At 36.6% G+C, this 22,081-nt stretch overlaps 1 protein-coding gene across 6 annotated transcripts in view; it reads right to left on the reverse strand.

The window, feature by feature from the left end:
* Positions 1–1,061: 1,061 nt before the first annotated feature.
* The window catches only part of bean1 (brain expressed, associated with NEDD4, 1), a 115,378-nt gene continuing 94,358 nt past the window's right edge, over positions 1,062–22,081 (reverse strand). For 3 of the 6 annotated variants that reach the window (XM_051932157.1, XM_028809634.2, XM_051932158.1), the window contains one exon: positions 1,062–6,608. In XM_051932157.1, coding sequence (XP_051788117.1) covers positions 6,272–6,608 — 337 coding nt within the window. In that variant the 3' untranslated portion in view covers positions 1,062–6,271. The remainder of the gene's footprint in view (positions 6,609–22,081) is intronic. The other 3 variants (XR_007935881.1, XR_007935880.1, XR_007935882.1) reach the window with 3 other exon arrangements.

Consider the following 22,081-nt stretch of genomic DNA (forward strand, 5'->3'; position numbering starts at 1 on the left):
ATAAAGACAGTAACTGACAACAGAAACAGATATAGAATTTGGAGAGCGAGTGTCATGCCCATAAGTCATTGATGTTCTCAAAACTAGTGTTTCAAAGTCAAAGTGTAAAAACTACTTCTGGACTGCTTGCTTAATTGTAATCAGAGAGCTGTTTTGGATCATTTTTGGTGGAAATCTCTGTCGTCAGTATTTTTGGAATTAAAGACTCAACCAAACAGGCTTCAAATCAACACTGAGTCTGATTGCAGTGCACCACAATATCATTTACAGTTCAATTTACTGCTGAAGGACTTGATTTATCTAAGATCAGCCACACAACATTTCCCTTCTTTATTACAAATATCTCAACGATTAGTCTCCATAAAGAAATTATTTCAAGCAGACAAAAAGATTTGAAATTAATCCAATGAATAGGAAAATTAAAAAAGAAAGACCTTTGAATGATAACAAAATATTTATTTTAAAACTGAGATTCATACCTAAAGTAATGACCACACTGGAATTACCAAATAGAGCGTGACAGTACTGAAATGTGCAGTAATGTCACTGGGAGTTCCATGTGACTCACATCTCATACCAGAATGAAAACTGACACAATCTTCCTCACTTATGTGCACATTGCTCTGTGTGAAAGAATGGCTCACGAGGACATTCTATTTTGACAGGTGCCTGAATTTCTTATGGAAAATCTCTGCAGCTGATTCATGCATGACTTCAACATGCATGGTGAGAAATGCGAGTGATGTGTTAAGCACTTTAAATACAGGAACACAGATACAATACAATACAATTCTCACCGATTAGTCCTGTAGTGGTCAGCCACAAACTGCCTCTGCTTAAGCAGCAATGAAAGACATCAGCTTATCGAAAAGAATCAAAAATGGCAATCATGGAAATGGCAGCAAGGACAGGATATTAACAACAACAAGGGGATCTTCAAACATTTAAATTGGGAAGTGGAAGTGGATTTTATAGAGATGTAAACACAAATATGCACAGTAGATCTGATTCACAGCCAGACACTTCCAATCTATACTTTTATTGAACAATAAAAATGATTATGTTCATTACTTTTGGCATGACTTTTATAAATAAGGATTCTTGGTAAAAGGACGCATGATTTGCAGTATTATACTGTATAACAGATAACATATGTGTTGATGCTTTCAGTCTTTAAAATATTGTGTAGTATGCTAGTGATGATGTTGGATTAAAAATAAAATTCTATGATCTTGACAGTTTTGAATGCAGTGTTAGTTATACGATTTCTTTTCTACCATTTGGGTAATTCTCACTTAATCACAAATTAATTTTAATGTAAACAGAGCTATGAATTTTCAAATTCAGGGTAACGTTTCCATTACATTAACCGCCATAATTGTAAAGGCACGGCATCATTGGCTTATTGTACATTAATAAAGATATACTTTAATAACTGATTTAATAATAACTACAGACTAGCTAAGCTTTCATTGTATAAACTCTCTTGTGTGTAATTACATCTGTCCACCTCTTTTTCATTACAGTGTCTATTCTATGTAGCTTATTAAGAAACACCCTGGGTCAGGATGCAGGTCCAATGTAGGGCAGGATGACGTCTGCACCCATAATCACTCATGCAGGGATGTTCACATAACATAACACGCATGCTTTTCAGATATCAACCATGTTAAAACTTTGACTGAACAGAATATTATAAATTTGCATGAATGAAAAAACTATCAATATTCTGTTGGAACTGTTTACAAATAAACAAAACTTATAGTTTCTTTATCAAGCAGCTCACCAGAGAACACTGCTTACAAAATTAGCCTGCTTGGAATTTGGTTTGGTGGTTACAAGCAATTTTAAATTACAGAGAGAAAGAAAAATACTGTAAAGCATGGAAAATGTGAAGGCAAAAAAAAACCCTTTACATGTTCGGTTTTCGGTTGATTTCATACTTCGTTCTCAGTGTATCAACGTTGGATTAGCTGGTAAAGTCTTCATCCCATTACGCTGTATCCTACAAATGCATACATTTCACTTCATTGCTGCAAATGCTATTATTTATTGCAGAATTGCTGAAACCATGGCAAACGTATTTAAGAAATGGTAGGTGCTCTTCATGAACATCAAATAATTTGCCATATTGTCAGACAGTAAACTTTTTTTTTCTCATTGTAATCTTAAACATATTTATTTATTATACTGTTTGACAAATGTCTACAAATGTCACTATTTTAATGAGATGCATTCGTTTTAGTTTACATACTCCTAATAAGAATAATTTCTGAGTGGTTCTGAAACCATACGTCAGTATTTGAGGGAAACATTTTTCAGGGCAGTGCTAAGTGAATGTTTGCTATAAAATCAAAAGAGATTAATCAAATTCCTTCTGTAACTTTTAAAATTTGTATTTAGCTTTTCATATATTGAGCTAGTATCAATGTAAACTACTTGCTATTTTATTATTTCTATTTTATTTTCATCAAAACAAATTCTGCCTAGCTCCATTAATACAAACAATTATTTGTGTAACCTTTGGTGCTTTAAATAACACAATATATATAAATGCTATGCTACCAAATAGAATCAACAGCTGCAAATACACAGTGACAGACAGACGGTGGCATAACAACATTAAACAGTGTCATTAGAGCTGCTGCTTTAAAGAGAACACCAAATCGGCTCTTCTGCTTGTTTACAGCATTTTAACATTTCTTTTAAGCAGTTTTCTGTGGTGTCCAAAGACATGTTTTAATGCCTGCTTTATGCTAACTAAGCAAGCAGTAGCCTACAATACTGCTTTTATTGCGTGCAGGTGGGTACCATTTAATTCTCTTCTACACAAACACTCAATAAAAAGTATATTACCAATGAAATAGAAAGTATTTTCAGTGGTTGCACATTTACTTAACTACTGACATTAGTGCATTGTCTACTGTACGTGACAACCAGTAAATAACGCATCATGTTTAGAAAGCAGGCCTCTTAATATGTAACCAACAGTTCTTTAGCCTGGTCATTTATTTCATTTAAATCTGAAATGCATTCACACAATTTTTCTAATAGCACATGACATGATCATATATATAAAATGGGATTTCAGACAAAACTGATATATAAATCCCACAGAACTGCTTCCTCTGGCTTGGAGAGTTTACTAAATTCTTAAATTGCATCCAAACTGCCACAAATCGTGGTAATTCTCTCCCAACAAGAAGAATTTCTGAATCTTCGTCAGTTTGCGTTTCATCAGTAAAGACAATCGTTAATAATGCACAGTACATTTGTGGAATAACTTACATTATTAGGAAAAACACTGCAGGGTGAAACTCTAAATGTTAATATTGATCCATTTTGTTCTAAAGAAAAAAAAGCAACAAACTAAACCGTTTGACTGCTTGAAATATTACATTGCATAAGCTGATATTTTAATCTGTGAAAATGAAATCTCATTCTTTTTAATCATTTTAATCAATAAAGCTGTTTAAATTTATGTCAGTCATTCAGATGTTGATAAAGAAAATACTAGTCAGGCAAATACTGATCTTTTACAGAAAATGAATGCATTTTAGAAATAATCAAAAAAGAAAATTATTTCTTTACTGATATTTGAAAGCTTATTAGCACAAGCATTGTATAAATATATCACAAGTAATCAATTCAGTGTTATGTTGTTTTCTTGACACAAAATGCTTGATTTGACTTGCTTAACATAAAAGTAACGTTATTTTATACACAAAAACAAAGCTGATTTAAAAAAAGAGATGAAGATTTGGCTGTCCTATTTGTTTCTTGTTTAAACCTGTTATTTTTACAGATAAAACCAGGCATTCTCTGGCCTTCTATAACACTACTCCTTATAGTCACTAATCCACAACAAAACTGATATACGAAGAATGAATGAAATAGCCACATACCCGAATGTGCTGCCATCACAACAGAAGTGTGCATCAAAGTGCACCATGACACACATGACGGAGAATCTCTGAGCTTTGTCTTTCTTTTGTGGTTGTGGACTATTCTGAATTGAGAGGCACAAATCCTCACCAACAATGTAAGAATCTAGGAAGTCACAGGCCTGCTGAATAAAAGCAGTCATTTATATATAAAAATATTACTTTTCAATCTGTATGATACAGAAACTTTGCTAGCTACAGAGGATTTTTATAATTAAAACCGTCTCCCATAAGCTGACCATGACAGACTCTACCATTTGCTTTTGGCCCCAAAGTCTTCTGCATATTAACAGAAATGGTTGCTTGGTGATGAAGAAACAGGGTGTGAGAAATGAATACAACATTTACCAAAACAATAAAGAAGGCTTACATTTCTTAAAATCCTGCACTGTACAGTACAACTTACAAAAGTGTACCCAATAATCAATAAGTGGAATAAAGGGAAAAGTCCTAATCTTTCTTTGCTGAAAACAGCTTTGAGTCAAATTCTGTTCTAACTGTATATTCTATGCTACTGCACTACTCTTGTACTGTGTTGGAAAGTGATGCCTGAAGATTGCATACCTACATTTAAAAGTAATATGTACAGCTATCCAATTAATATGTATAGTATATAAAAGCAAGGGTGAAATAGGGTGGTTTCAAAATGATAACAATGACACATTTGCTTAATAATCTCACACAGACATCCTTCAGTTATTTATTAAACAAGGGAATTACCCATCTTCATGTAATACTATTGGTGTGTGGCTGATATATTCATACAAAGAAATCCCTACCTGGCTGTGTGATGCTGTGCACGACAATTATTAGTAGTTCAATTAAATTAACATATATTTGTGTATGCCATTTTAATACTGTATATTAGGTGTTCACAGAGACATGAATCTCTTGACAGTGACATTCATGTCTCTGGTGACTCTTTCTATGAAGTCAGTAGACGGATTGGGAGAACATGGGGGGTCATAAGGTTGCTGGAAAGGGGTGTGTAGCGCTCCCGAAGTCTTTGCAAGAGGACGAAGTGCTTCCTGCTTTGCTATATGGCTGCAAGACATGGACGATATCCAGTGACCAGAGATGAAGACTGGACTCCTTCTGCACTATGTCTCTTTGGAGAATCCTTTCGGTACTGCTGGTATTCGTTGTGTTGAATGAGAGGTTGCTCACATAGTACCAAAAGAGGCACATTACCTGCATTGTGAGGGAGCATCAGTTATGGCAGTATGGCCATGTGGTGCGATTCCCTTAGGGTGATCTGGCTCGCAGGATCCTCATTGTTGAGGACCTGAGTGGCTGGACCAGGCCAAGGGGATGCCCACCTAACACCTGGCTACAGCAGATAGATGGTCATTTCCAGAGGGTGGGACCGGACTACATATCTGCCTGAGGGACTGCCAACCAGGATCCCGAGCTGTTTTGTCGTCTGGTGGGTGTGTCAACATGCTGTACCAGTGCAAGCTCCCCAATGTGATCCTGAAACTGGTGTTCCCAGAGAATAATCTGTACAAAAGTAAGTGACTCAGTTTAGTGACCTGACTCCTCCACCAATATTTTTATGTGCTTTCAGATTTGAAAACTTATCAAAGAAAACTGCACAGATGCTATGTTTACTAAAAAATCCTAGAATTATAGGGATTCCAAAGAACATGGGATAAATGTTTTAAAAAAATACTTGAATTGAACTACAGTTGGAATTACTGTGAGACTTGTAAAATATTGATCTGATAAAAACCCATAAAGCAAAGGTCACATAATGCACAGCTAGAACCATTTATGGATTATTTAGCTCCCTTTTGTTAACAGTCATAGATCCTCGTGCATTTTCTATTTCAAATTTGTCAGTTTAACAATTCTTTGCTTTATAACAAGAATTGTAGCTCAGCCCTTCCCCAACTAGCCTACACAATGATCATTTCAATGTATAAATGTCCATTATCAATGAAGTTCAATGTTTTATTGGCAGTGACCAACCACTTACTAAGAACTGGGCATCTAGCTTGTAACTCCAAAATTGAACTAATTTTTCCAGATATGTTCTTGATAATAAACTGTTATAAAAAGTCAGTATACTCCTTCATTTCACTGTGTTTTTCCAGCGAGAGACAAACATCTGATGAATAATTCTGCAAGTACAGTCTACTGAAAGTTAATGGAAGCGGGATTTCACAGGTGAAAGGATCCATTGCTTGAGCTACAGGGTTTAATGTTATTCACTTATCTTTTCTCTTAAGTAAAACAGAGAAAATACTCCTACAATAGCAGTAATAAAAAACAAAGTGAATAACCTTGCCTTGGAACACTGAAAAAGGTTCTCATGCTGATAGTGCTTATAAGAGTCTATGAAAAATAGGTTGTGGCTGATGGCAATCTGTGTCTGTGTGCTTTAGTAAGTCCAGTGGGATAAGGGGAATGGGAAGATTCTGTTCACAGACAACAGCCTCGTACGGGGGTGCATTCTCCAAGGGATGTGCTGAAAATGAAATAGAAGAGATGGCCTGCTGTCCGTTCTCCCGCATCCTGATTGGATTTCTGGAGGTACTTCCCACAACCCAGGAGGCTTCAGCCATCACATCCTCTTGACACGGGTCAGTTACTGAATAGGGGGGAGGATCATCTGTTGGGATGTATATTTGTGTTGCACCAGGCCCCACACATTCTTCATAGCTGAAAGCAGAAAGACAAAAATCTATTGAAATATATTATTATTACTGTATTTTAATATTACATACTTAAAGCTAAATAATAAGCATTTGCCTAGGAATGAACCTTATGCAGTGAGTAATATTAAGTAGTGAACAGTATGTCAAAAAATGTGATTTGACAAATTTGCGTAAATAGAAAATAAATCAGTTGAGGAAATATTCTTACATACATAAACTAAATGATAAACTCATGCATGTTGAAACAATTATTTAGGTTAAATTTTGGATTCAGCCTGGAAAACACATTAATGATGCCAGCAGCAGCAGTAGTAATTAAAGCAGTTAATAAATAACAAACAACGCTCTGGCAATGGCAACAATCACACTGAGTCAGCAACAGCTGGGTAAGAATGTTCTGGCAAAAAGGCACAAATATAAAATGTGTTAGGTGTAAATTGAGCAACACAAAACTGAAATTATTTCACAGATGTATTCTGAGACAGTGGGAAAACCTGCACTTTTAAACAGAAAAATATCCTTATTTATATTTGACTATTTTAAAAAGCTTTTTGACAAGTTGCATGTCACATTGGACTTTTAAGTACTGTTCCAAGAAAAGATGTGAAAATAATGCAAATATTATCTTATTTTCACTCCAAATAATGGTATGACAGTTGGTTCTAAGCAGGTTTGCTTATCCAGTCGACACTCAAGAACCTTTTATGAAAACGACTCCGGACACCAGAGTTAATAAGTGGCTAAGTACACTAACTTAAAAGTAATGGTTTTCACATTTACCCTCAGCAGAGCCGAAATTTACTGGAACACACGCTGAACAAGTTATCCAATCTATGGTGCAGGGATGTTAGCCTGTGTTAACATTGCTTGTATGAAAAGCTCCACAGAATAAGATGACAGCCTGGCACTGTACTGCACTATACACAACACTAAAGTTGCATGCATCAAACCAAAAATGACTGAAAAAAATGCAAACCACTAACCGCAAATTCTAAAACTTCACACGAAAACTACTTAGACATACTGTATTATGGACATATTCACTGCCTGCTCTGCTGTCAGTTCCATGTTATTTGAGTGCTATGCTTCATTAAAAGAGATTCTTCACTAGCATGCAATTTGACTTTAATAGCCAACTGATCAGTCAGTTTTAATTAAAGTACAGGGACAGGTGATTAAATGTACTGTACATATATACAGCTCACAAGGTGATGTATGCAAAAACATTTGTGCAATGTCTACACAACGTAATGCAACGAGAAATAAACAGTCTCTAAAATATGAGACAAGTATGAATTTTGAACAGTAAATTCAGATGCCTAATTTGGAGCTCTTCCATCTTATCACAGAAATGCTCAGTTGCAGTAAGCTCTAGTGACTGCAGAGATGACTGAATTAAGCTCCACTCACTGTTACAATCTGGGAACAGTTCCAGGACTGTCCTAGCCTTGTGGCATGGAGCAGTTCCCCGCTGAAAAAGTCCATTTATTGATTGGCACAATGCTGGAAAAAATGAAATTGACTGGCAATGATATTGAGTCATCATATTGCATGCATAATCGATTTGCCCAACTTAAACTAAACCAGTTCTGCTCCATGACTACTTGTATAAGATGAGGTGGACAGTATATTTACTCAATTTCCAAAATATAATATCACAAGCACGGCAACCCCCAAACTTTCTCTTGTACACTCTCCTCTCTGGTAACACTATTTCCCTTTTGATTAAGCCTATTCAACGAGTCTTTTGAATGAGGTGACCTTTACACCCCAGATTTAGATTACTACCAAGAAAATCCGCAGAATCATCTTTGACATCAGAAACATTCTCTGGAAGGTCTGGCGCCATCTCCTTAAAGTGCTCCATGGTGGTCCCCAGTATCTATGTATTCCTGTCCTATTTAAAAGGCCAGGTACCACTGAATGCTTCCAGTGCTTGACGCCCTATATAATATGACACAGAGAGTTTCAACTTTTACACATTAGAACCATCTTCTGACATCTGATACTGTGGGGTAGTTCTCTTAGCTGTTCACCAGTCTCCCACGAGCTTTATATTTCAAAGCACATGTGATAATATTTCTGGGGCATCACTGGTATAGCATTTAGCCCTGTGGTGACTGGTTACTTACAAATGGCACTTGGAGAGACACTCCAGTTATCATTGGGGACCCCCTTTGTGTTTTCCTCCACTCAAAGTATTTTTGAATGTATACTGAATTTTAATAAGTATGACTAGCCTGTGTATTTTTGTTCTGAGTACCTATTGACCATTTCACATGCCATTAAATATTGTGGGATTTTTCTGCGTAGGATAGAGTGCCACTTCGTTCAGCTCCCCGTCCTGATGCAATACTATGTCTGTGGATTACTACAAACTGAAAGACAGTTTATAAACAGACGGGGTACTCAAGGATTGGTTCTGAACCCAGAACAATGCCTCTGAAGGCAAAATTAACAAAAATATTGTTTATTAAGGAAATCAATAATACAAAAGAAGATGAAAACATAAAGATGTAATAAAGTATAAAAATAAGGACACACTTACAAACACCTAACTTCCCTTTAGGCCTTACTAAGCAGTGAAGTGTTTTCTAACTAAGTAAATGCACTTACCCAGCAATATACTCTGAAGGAATACGCTCCATTTTTACCTTCCTCACCTTTTAGCTCTGGTCTCACTTCCTTCTTACTTCCAGCTGAATGTTTGCCTTTCCCTCCTTCTCAGCTTTATACTTAATGGTATAAAAGGGCAAGGAGAGGAAATGAGTGGGTGTGTCCTGGGAATCACTTCTATGGTCAGGAATGGGCTATAGAAATTCTGGTCCCGGACCTCTAGAACTCCCCCTAGTGGCCCGAGATGTACCTGCAAGTCCTGTCCTGTTATACAGGGCCAGGTGGACTACTTCTCCCTACCATGAATCAATTTTGTGAGGCTGCAATTGTGACCTTGACCAGACCTCCTTCTACAACAGAGTTGTAAATCTTCATCAGAAAGGTGCTGTGTTCCATTAAAGCATTTCCATACATCATCATATCACTGCTTTCTTTTTTTAAATATTTTAAGGAGCTATGCTTGAACCTTGAAAATGTGCTTAAGTGTCAGTGTTGTGATAAAGGTAACAGTATCATATTTTTGTTGAAGCCTGTGAGCAGAAGTACTTATAATTCATTTTCTAAATTTGTTAACTACACTTTAAATTGCTGTGATTGGCGTCTATCCAGGAAGTATGTGTGCCACTAGTGTAATGCAGAGACTGTTCATTTTTATAGCTGATTAAACCTGAAATGCAGGGCTTAATTTTAATAAATTGAGACATGTTTGTCTGTGTATGAGCTACTTTTGTCTTTATTAGAAAATTCTAAAAAAGATTTACCTTGGTCGCCATATACAGTGCAAAGTAGCATTTCTTCTACTCATGTAAAAAATATTGAGAAGTGGCATTTTGTTCAATGAAATTATGCTTCTTGAATTTGTCACATGCACATCAGTTTTATATTAAAAAACAAATTGCCCTTACTACCATTATAGCTTTTTGAAAAATGCATTTATCCCTAAACAAGATACCAAAAAAGTCAAAACTCACAAAAAATAAATAAAAGACGTTCCCCACTAAGAAAAATCCCACCCATAGAGGTAAAGTTAAAATCAAATGAACTTGGAGAAAGGACCCTTCAGACAGGAGTTAAATTATTTTTTCACATGCTGAGCTTCCCATCTATATCAACGTAACAACTGGAGGAATTATAGGTTGGAGAATATAAATTAATATAAATATGGAACAGGTGGCCAGCTGTGCTTTTTGCATGAAAATGAACAGAACCAGGCAAGCTATTAGATTTTAAAGCTGAATATCTGATGCAAGCATTCACATTCAAAGTAACTCAACTTTGATCAAATTTGGCCTTTTTTAATTCCAACACAATAGCAGTACTCAGGTTGGTTGGAGTAAGGTAAAAATAATAATATTTATTTAATTAGTCATCTACAAGGAATCACCTTGGCAAGTACCAAGCCTATTTTAAAACTAAAGGGAAAAATCCTACATTCTGCTGCTTTGTTAGCTGAGCTGTTTTTTAAGACACATAATACATACAACCTGAAAGTAATATCCATTAGTCAGATATTCATGGCCGCCTTCAAGTATTTGCTACACTTCTTTTGCTCTCAGTTAGTATATTTTTCTTATTTCTAATTGCGTCAAAATAGCCAGGAATTTATATTTAGGAGGTTAAACAGGTGTCTTTTTATTGTTCAGGAGAGAAAAAGATGTTGTTTAAATGGTTTATACAGACATAGGCAAGGACAGGTTGATCCAGCTGTTGTTTTGACCAGGTAACAGGCAAGCAAACAGTAAAAGAAAACACACCTTCGCTTTATTGAAGAAAACAAAAGGTTGTGCCACAATTTTCATGGAAAAAAAGGCGGAAAACTACAAGGAACTAATTTCTCTCTTCCTACCTAGTACTTGGGAGCAACATGTCTTTAAAAATCTATTTCCTACACTCTCATTTGGGAACCATACCCCCCCAAAACCCAGAGAACATGGCAGTGGTCTCTGATGAACTTGTGAAGAGGTTCCACCAGGACATCGCTCAAATGGAGAAATGTCATAAAGGAAAGTGGAGTGAGTTTGTGTCAAGTCAATGTCAAATTATGCAATTGCTAGACTTTGGGTTTGCCAGACTTGCTGACTGTAGTTGCTGATTTTGTTGTCAGAATATGTCAATTAACAACTGTAAATTGGTGGGCATGTCAAATTTACCGATTAAACACTGACCTTCCAGCAACTGTGAGCTGCCAGATGAAGCCCACGGTGTACAAAAGATTAACAGGTATGCAAATTCAGCTGTAATTTCTATGCTTCTTTTCCAGTTTGTAGTGGCACGTAAACCACAAGACATCAGACAGACAAGCTACTCTTCTGTTTGTGACGTCCAAAACACCTGCGTTCCTCTTTCCTCGTCACTGCTTTCATTGCTTGTCAGCTCACATGCATACAGAGCTTGCCCCTATAATTAAAGACAAAATCAAATGTGTTTGATTTTGTGGGAACGAGTTGTGGACTCATTGGAGTGAGTCGCTGGGCATGTTACATTACGTGAATGGCTTCACTGGAGACCACTCTGACTTGCTAAGATTATGTAAATGAAGACTACGACTGGAAATCTCTGGGACTTTAGCAGGCCTTTAGTAGACATCTGTTGGTTATTTCACCGTGAAACACCATGAAAGGATTATAGGATGCAAAAGACTTCCAAATGACTGATTTTGGTAATAAAACAATTATATGTGTAATTTATATTTTTTAAATCTAAATAATTAATTTTAAAAATGTTTTCTCTAAAATGGTGTTTGTTTCATTTTAAATCTTCATCTCTCAAAAACTGAATGCAATAGAGCAATTCCGTTACCAGAGATGGATTCAGCACCTTCAAATCTATGAAAAACTTAAAGAGTTTGACGGGAGAGAAAAAGTAAAACATACCAGTGTAATCATATATTGTAGTTAGTCTTAACATTGTGCAGCCAGTGACTTGCTCAGCAAAGTATCATGCTCAGTGGTGTAAACTTACTGTACGTGTGTCATCATATCAGTCTAACACGTCAGAAATAATGTTGATATTAGTGGTGGACTGGTACTAAAATTTTGACTGTGGAATCAATACCTGCTTTTTCAGTACCGGTACCAAAACGGCTCAGAAGCAAATAACGGATACCTTCAAAACCCCTGTCTTACTCCAGCCATTGCAATTCACCACACACCACTTTATTCTTGATAGCTGTGAGATCCAGATTGTGTCAAAGCAATGGGGGGTTTTGTTGGTTTCCTAGTGAAGTCCTGAACGCGTCAAAGCAAAAATGGTGTTTTTTTTGGTGGTGGGGTCTCACGATTACGTCAAAGCTTGTAGTTTCCTGCATGCCTGTACCTTTTTAAAATTTGGGTTTCTCTGTACTGTACAGCACAACTCTAGTTAATATTAGACAAAATAGCAACACATTTTCTTTCACTGGCCAGGGTCAATGCCTGATTTATTAAACATTTTTAATATATACCTAATATGTAAATATGCAAGATGTAATACTGTGTTTCCCAGAAAATAAGACAGGGTCTTATAATAATTTTTGCTCCAAAAGATGCACTAGGGCTTATTTTTAGGAGATGTCTTATATTTATTCATGTACAACAAAATACATTTATCCAAATACAGTCATGTTATCTTCTTCTGGAATATCGTCATAACTCTCCACATTCAAACCCTGAATTCCAGCCTGAATTTCTTGCTACTCCAGCCGCTTTTAGGATCCTCCAGGATTGTTGTGCGTTTGATGAATGGTTCGATGTGGTGAGGCAAAATGCCGACACACAAATGCATTCGTGGTGCTTTATTATTCAAGCGTCACAGATTCCCCAAAGTAATGACATGATATATTTTAAAAGTCTCACATACCATCTTCTGTGCCGTCTTTTTTTTTTTTTTTTTGCACATTCACAATACCATCAGAATGTACGGTGGCGTATTTGAGCCACAGAGAAAAAAAATAAGGACATAATGAAAATGTCTATTATTGTGATTAAAGTAAAAATTTCGGTTTTAACCTTGTAGAGAAAAGCCAAGCAAAATGACACCTTTTATTGGCTAACTAGAAAGATTACAATATGCAAGCTTTCGAGGCAACCTTGAAATGTCCACTTTAATCTTGTAGTTTACTTTTATCATTAAAGCAGAACATCGTAAATGTCATCTTAAAATCGACCCAGTTGTTAAATCGCTACGCGCTTCTGGGGTCTCCTCCTGACTTGACAGAGGCGGCAAGCAGCATCGCCACACAGAACACATTACATTTATGATATTTCAGCTCTCTGCACATTTAGAATTCTTAGATTTATACTTGATATCACTTTCATGATGAAACGCATTAAAATATGTATGTTACATTTTACAGATAAATCGTTAACTTTGTTTAAATAATGAATACTGTTAATAGTTACACATATGGGGTGGCACGGTGGCAGAGTGGTAGTGCTGCTGTCTCACAGGGAGTCATGCCCTTTGTGTTCCCTGCCTGGAGTTTGCATGTTTTTCCTGGTGGGTTTCCACAGTGGGCTCGGTTTTCCATCCAAAGACATGAAGGTTTGGGGATTTGGTGAAGCTACAATGACGCCAGTGTACAGTATGTGTGTGTTTGTGTTCACCTTGCGATGAGCTGATGCCTTGTCCAGGGATTTTGTTTCTGTCTTTCGGGGATGCTGCTGGAATGGATTTATCCCGAATTGATGGATGTAATCGTTAAACATCCTTTTCAGAGATATTGTGGCAAAGTGTCCTCGGAATTTAATGGATGTTTTGGGCACACACGTTGCATCGCGTGAAGTATAAACTTGGCCTTAGGCACCTTACTTTTCAGCTGACGATCTTGACTAGGGCTTATTTTTGGGGTAGGGCTTTTATTACAAAGCAGCCTGAAAATCATGCTAGGGCTTATTTTCGGAGTACTGTAGGGCTTATTTTCTGGGAAACACAGTAGTGTAAGTCAAGGCCCAGAAAATGTATTTTGAATAGGAAGTATAATCATATTTGTAAAACTGATGTTTAGTTATATAAAACTTAGCTCTTAATGACCTAAAATTGTAAGCAATATTAGTTTTATCAATAATTATAATAAACTATACTGAAATCATAAAAAATGTTGCAACCATTTAAAAATGTGAAAATGAAAGTTGGATTTTGTAACGTTACCGACCCTTTTGATTTACTTTATTCTGTTTGCACACATTTGTGTGTGTCTGTTACAAAAGCTAAATAGCTCTGTATGATTTTGGCAGGTCTTATTGGAATGAATAATAAGGTTCTTTTGTTGTCGTGGCAACGTCTGGGTCTAGTTTGGCTTGCTGTCATTCATAAATTATTGTATTTGCTTCATATAGAGCAATATGCATACGTCTACATTCCCTTGTGTAGAGGGCTGGGTAGCAGATGCTGCTGTACAATATTCTCTGACTCGTAGCATTGCATTTAGTTTAGAATGAGCAACAGTTTACATAAGAATTTTCTTCCACTAAGTATTTCTGTCCCTAATTAGATTCCTATCATTTTTAATAAAATATGAAGAAAATATAAAACAAAATTAATTCTCTTTAAAAGTAAACCAATATTACTGAGCATTCAGCAAATGTAAGAATGAAAACAAGTAAACCACAGATCCAATAAATATTTTTACAAATGTTTTTCTTTTTTTTTTTTATCAAATCTTTATTGCAATGCAAGAACCAATATTTTAAACATAAACACAAGCAATTTTTAAATATATTAAAATAATAACCCCATGCCGAGTGACAGCTACCTTTAACACAACCCAGACCTGTTGCATTTAAAACTGAAAACCACAACAAAGGAAAGAACAAAGCCTGTGTGGAGTAACAAGTGAAAAATGTTAATCAAGATGTTTCTCATGTTCCTTTTGCATGTATTGCAAATATAAAAGAGCTCTGCACATACCAAATAGTGAATTGGTTTCCCAATTTACCTTGAAACAGGTTGAATTAAAAGTGTAATTACTGTAACTCATCATATTGTCAAAAGTGCTCCTGCATGTCCCACAGTTGTTTCTTTTCAGTTAGTGATGGAGCTCAGCTGCTCAACAGCCTTGTCTAACAGATGTTGGAATTCATGACCAGAATGGCTTTTGAATTATGCTAGATTCACTATCTTGTTTTTGGAACTATTCTAAGTATGCCGACCAGATTTACATAGTTCCAAAACAGGACACAACTCATTAATCCAGCAAGTGTAGTAAACATTGATTAATTCATTCTTTAAAAATGTCGTAAAAACTCAGATGTATATTTCATTGAAGAGCACTGTGGGTACTCCTTGGAGTTTTATGCATGTTGTAAAAATGTGTATTAAAACATCATCCTTATTCTACTCCTTTTATAGTTTCGATGCACAGACAAGAACAAAAGAAATCTGAAAAATAAGATGAGACCATGCAGTCCATCAAGCCCATTTGTTTAGCTAATAGCTAAGCTCTCCTAATATTCTCATCCAGATACTGTTTAAAGGTTGTCAAGGTTTCCGCTTCAACTACATGTCTTGGTAGTCTGTTCCAGTCCCAGGTCAGTTTTAAATACACTTCCCTTTAATTTCCATTGATGCCCTCAAGTACTTGATTCATCCTTAAGCCAAAAGAATGTTGCTGGATCTACTTTATTAATGCCCGTGAGGATTTTAAAGACCTGGTTTAGATCCCCACGCAGTCTCCTCTGCTCAAGACTAAATAGGTTTAATTCAGTGAGTCTGTCAGAGTAGAACATGTCCTAAAGTTCTGGGATGCACCTGGATGCTGTCCTCTGCACAGCTTCAAGGGTTTCTATGTCTTTCTTGAATCGTGGAGACCAGTTACACCTCTGCCATGAAGAGCTACAACTGATTAGCAGTGATAGTCAGATACAATAAAAAGTTTGTTCTTTGTTTATGAAGATACCCAGTGTGTGGCATAAAAAAAAAAAAATCACCATTTCAGTACCACCAAATGTATATACGTTTGACCCTCAGACAGACAGGTATTTGTAACCAAATGATACTTAGTATATCCTAGTACTTCTTTCAGTATGAATCATCGGGATCCTGGCTCTGCAGTCTTACACTGTACAGTGGTTGTGCTACCAACTGGACTGAAAATGCACTTTATCTTTACTGGCAGAATTGCAATTCTGTTGGGGTACGAGCAGCAATTTCAATTCTTGACATTTTGATGTATTCCTTTTGACACCACTGTCACACTTTGCTTTAATTTGGTGACTGTAACTTATCTGTTAATTCCATTAAATCTGTTAATTTTGTAAATTATGTCATTTTTACCATTTACCAGGTATGCCTGCCTGGAAACCCCAGCATCATTATCAGGGTTTCTAAGTCTCACTACCCACATTCACCCTCTGAACTACAATACCTGTAAACTTTACTGTCACTGGCAAAAAGCCACTTTGGGCCCTGCTGCTGTTCACTTCATGTTCTTCCACAAGGGGGCTGTTTGTGAACCTAATGCTTCCAAGTCTTTAAGCAGCAGCTTATGTAGCTGAGCTACAGGGAAATCCTTCCCAAGTAAGTGACAAAGCAAGTTTCTGGCTTCTGCTGTCACTGCAAGGGTGTCATACTACATAGCAGCAAATTCTCTGTTTCCCTCCCTTTCTCTCATTTTTCAACCTTGTTGCTCCTTCAGTACACTCACCCCTGAGCGATTCCAGATAAACCCCTCCACAATGTTACTGATAAGAAATCGCTAAGGGTTCTGTCTCTTTCTGTTTCATGTTCTCACATGGTGAGGCTGGCAATGAAACCAAGGCCATTTGAGTCATACCTTATTCAGCTGATATTTGGCTTATTCAGGAAACTTTCTACACCTAAATAAAGAAATGTGACTGTGACTTCTACTGAAACTTTGAGGATATCATATAATACAGCATCAGGCTCTCCTTCTCCCTCTCTCTTCAGCCTTGCTGCCCCTTCACTATACTCTCACACCCCAAAGATAGCATACATGTATTGGGTTAATGAACTTGGCCCTCTGTGTATGTGTGTGTGTGTGTGTGTTTATGTGCATGTGATTTTGCCCTGCAGTCGTCTAGTGTTGACCCCAGAGCTTCTTCCTGCCCTACATCCAGTATTGTCAGTGTAGGTTCCTCGCACTGCAGCGTTTGCCTGGATTGAGAAGGTTTGAAAATGAATATATGGATAAATGTCAAAAACTGATTTGTTTGTTCTTATATCTGTTGGTCAAGAAGGCCACTATGTGCTTATTCTGTTAATTTCAGTTTACTCAAATATTTCTGCACCACAGTAAGAATGGAAATAAATATTAATTCATAACTGAGACATATGCAAATGTTACTTGTACTTTAAACTCCTTAACTGACATGGATGTACTACTAGAGCGTTGTTTAGATTCCTAAATATGCTTTACTCACATTTTCACATATATGGTATTAGAACACTTTGTTCATGAAAGAAAACATAACAGTATGTTAATTGAAGGCGGATACTATATTAATCAACAAGCATGATTTAAAATTAAACTACAAGGGAAGGAAAAGGCGAGGACATAGGCAATGCTGGAAGTAAACAACAAGAAACCAAAAGTAGAAGATATAAACTGCATGTTTTCACCCAATATAAGAGAATTTGGGCAAACATGTGTCTTGTGCATTTGTATTTCAGCGGAATTATAAAAATATATTTTTCTTATAAAACAGCCACCATATCCTGGAACCTAGCATTTGTCAACTCTGCTGTCTTGTCACTCATTCACAATGAATGTGATTTAACATTCATTGAATGTTTTCAGAACAAACCTGGAGATGGCTGGGAGAACCCATTGAACTACGTGTGGAAGGGAGGAGTATCTGTGCTCTGGCTTCTTTGAGTGATGTACTGTATATGGGAATTTCTAAGAGCCTTAAAAATCAAGCTAACTGCAGTTTCCTTTCTTTAGTGCTTGAGTATTTTTCTGTTACCACGGGGCTGGTGGATGGAAGATTGTGTTTTTTATATACAGTAAACAATTTCTAATTGAACATGTATCTGTACAACTGAAAATATATGAACATACAGTCAATTCAGGAAGTATTCAGACCTCTTCACTATCTGCATACTATACTATATTGTAGATTTAACTTCAAAAGGATATATTTGCCATTTGTACCCATCAATCTACTGTACACTCAACAACCCATGATTACAAAATTAAAACATGTTTTCATAAAGGTTTGCAGATTTATTAAAAATAAAAAAACTGAAATCTCTCATTCCTACTCAGATTCTTTGCTGTGGCACTCCAAATTATTATCTGGTGCATTCTGTTTGCTTCAATTATCCTTGCGAGGTGTCTAAAATTTAACTGGAGTCGACCTGTGGCAAACTAAGCTGATTTCACATAAGTTAGAAAGACATACACCTGTGTATATGATTCACACTGCATGCCAGGCCAAAAGCCAAATCATAGAGTCCAAGGAAAACCTTTTAGACCTCTGGATTAAAATTGTAGTGAGGCATAGATTAGGGCAAGGATATAAAATCGTTTCTAAAGCTTAGAGTGTTCCCAGTGGCCTTAATAATTATGAAATAAAAGAAGTGTGGAACCACTAGGACACTTCCACTCTTCTTAAAGTTGGTGTAAATTGATATGTATTGATTCACTGCAATTGTTGTGTATATGCAGTCCAAGCTTGTTTTACAACTACATTGTCCTGGGATACACCATTGGGAACACATACAGTGTCAAAACAAATATATCAAAAGGTTTGCATTGACTTGATGATCATTATACTGTAATAAAGAAGACCTTGAAGCTAATTGTATTTTATTTATGCACAACTTGTATCTGAAAATCTAATCTGTATTCATTTTTCCCGTCTGATATTGTGGCTACGCTTGTTTCACAGACCTTTGCATATTGTGACTGAGGCAAAGTCTACCCAGCAACGTACAGTATTAGGTAAAGTTTAAGTCATAGCAAGTCATATTCTAGTACTGCCTATCCCTTTCATTAAAATTAATCTGAAAATGGAATGCCTCATATACAAAACCTTGCATATCTGATTAGAAAAATCTTTTTTAATGCAACTTCCATTCCCTTATATTTCATAATCATCCCAATGTCCTTGGCATCAGTCATTGTAATTATTAATGCCATTACTTATAATTGTATATTTCCATTATTTCATATTTCTGACAAAAAGTGTATTTATTGTCTGGGACTTAAGTCCTTCACTCAGTCTTAATTAACTTTTTTCAATACAAAAAATAATGGGATAATATAGTAAAATCCTATCCATACAAATTTACTGCTTTAATCAAAGCAAAAGGTGCTTCTTCCAAGTATTAGTTAAAGGGTGTGCACACTTCTGTAACCAAGGAACAGAACAGTTTTAAGTATTTTTTATAAAAATTAACAATTTGTATTTAATTGATATATTGTTGATTAGAAAATCATATTAAAAGTGAGGTTTTATTAAAAATGTGACTTGATTTTAGTCTTTAACAAGTAACACTTCATAACGGCATGTAGACTTTTGACATCCACTGCTGTCAGTGACAATAGAATAACCATAGCCTTTGTCGAAAAGCAATACTTAAAAACAGAAGGGGACAGTTCCATAAAAAACTGGTTTCAAAACAACTCTCAGGTTGAAAGGTTGCTCTCTGCTCATACAGTTCAATATTTACTGTACACTGAAAGTTACTGTACATGAGCAATGTCAGCAAGACAGGACAACATGCTCACCTTTTATCATGCATGTCACTGTAGTGATGTGGGTTTGCTCCACACTCCCACTTGCTTTAGGTAGCCTCTTGAACCCACTAATGCCTATAACATACCTGAGGGATGAGCATGGCAAATGAGGACACTCAGTCAAAGCAGGGTGTGGGCGCAAAAGTGAACATAGTGCTTTTATTAAAACTATCAAAAACAGTGTCCAAATAGTGCAGTGCTCAAAATGTTCAATGAATAAATAATCCTTTAAAATAGTGAAAGCCCATAATGTTAAAATCCAGAATAAAACCGACCACACAGGGTGATGTTCCATCTGACAAGACAACAACTCCTACTTCATCTCCCCAGCTCTCCCATTGCTTGCTCAGCCGGCAGAGACACAAGGGCCACGGTCCTCACCACCTGACCCCCGTCTTAGCTGCCTCCAAGTGGCGCCAGCCAGACTGCTCAGGGTCGGTTATCCTCCTGCTTTCCTTCTCGCACCCCTGGCGTACCTCGGCTCCCTGGCAAGGACTCCACTATGCTTGCACTCACTCTTTTACAAATGTTCAGATCACTGATCCTTCGTGGGAGCAACAACCGTGCTCCCTTTCCACACTAGCTGGCTGGCTCGTCCTGTTCTTTCTGTTCTTTCATTCTTTTTTCTGAACCCCTTCTGTCCCATGCAGGCTGCTTTTATCCTATGGTGCCTAATTGGGTATGAGTCCGACGAGCTGCGCCCTCCGCGGCAGTCAGCCAGTTCCCACTTTAACTGCAGTGTGAAACGCACTGATTGGAGCTTGCAACTTCTTGGGGCTCAATTATTTATTTAAAATAGGCCACTACTTTCTAAGCCGTGGGCCCGCTATACCACGGTCACTGCTATGGTCTTCCTACTCTCTAATCCACTGACTCTTTCTTCCAATCGAATTGCCCTAATTTGTAGATCACCTGTCTACAAATCAAGGTGTCCCAGGTGTTATCAAAGGCAGAGCACTCAAAATCAAAATGCATGCTTCGTTATAAAGTGGTCTCTATAATCTCCCTCGTAAAGACACAACAATATATCTAAGAAAGGCACTAGTGTATCAGAAACACATTTATGCAAAAATATGTATAATACATATACTGTATATATCTGCCATACATAGTAAATGTGAAACTATTATGTTTGCCTAAAATCTGGTATTACAAAAATGAAAAGAATTGTACCTACTGTTAAAGTCCAAACATAAAAAACAGTTAATAGAATTAAGTTAATGTATGTCACTGACCCAGAGACACAAATTACTAGTAGAAAATAACACCAGCAAGCTTTTAGCTGGAAAAAACAGATACTACTGATTGTTTTTGGCATTTCCTGAGGAAACACACCACTGACAAAACTAATTACTTGTCTGATTATTAAATTAAGACAGGAAATGGAGTCAGCTAACAAGCAAATTATGAAAAAGATGTTGAAACCTGTTTATGTCTTACATCTAGATCTCACTTACATTTGACATAATTAGGACAGTTTCAAACTAAGTGAAATTACATTTCAGGAGCCATAACCAGCAAATAAGAAACCTGTAACAAAGCAAAACTAACAAGGGTATAATTTAAAAGGAAAAAACTCTAGGGTCTAAGGATGAAAAGTGTGTGGAAAATAGGCAAATAGGATAGCAAACATTATTTGGTAAAATAAGCACATACATTATTTTGAAGTTTATATGAGGCTTGTTTTGATTACATTCATTAACAACACCTTACCCTTTCTGAAGGCACTATCCTTGAAAACAAGGTGGCTAGAAATTGAAAACACAGTTTTCCTGTTAGTCTGTTTGTTCTCTAATTATGAGCTCTGTAATACAGATTGGATCCACATGGCAAGTGACAATTTGGCTAGATGAATTGTAAGATAACTTCAGCTTCTCGTATCTTACATTGCCATTTTCCATCTTTCAGGCATGAGACACTCTGCTTCAGATCAGCGGACAAGGTAATTCCTGCAGGCCTAACGCATTTCACATGGCAATATGAAGTGGGTGTTTTTGAATGCCAATGTCTGATGTTACAGTGTGCACTGTACCCTGCAGGAACACATAAATATGAAGGAAACTATTGCAGCATCTTTACGTAGGATAATCTATACTTCTGAGCAAAGTACAATAATTATTCTGCAGATTTCAAAATCTGTAAGCGAAGTATAGCATCCCAGTGGCCTCGCCAAAGAATAA

The sequence above is a fragment of the Erpetoichthys calabaricus genome, chromosome 9 (assembly GCF_900747795.2).
Source record: "Erpetoichthys calabaricus chromosome 9, fErpCal1.3, whole genome shotgun sequence".
Lineage (NCBI taxonomy): Eukaryota > Metazoa > Chordata > Cladistia > Polypteriformes > Polypteridae > Erpetoichthys > Erpetoichthys calabaricus.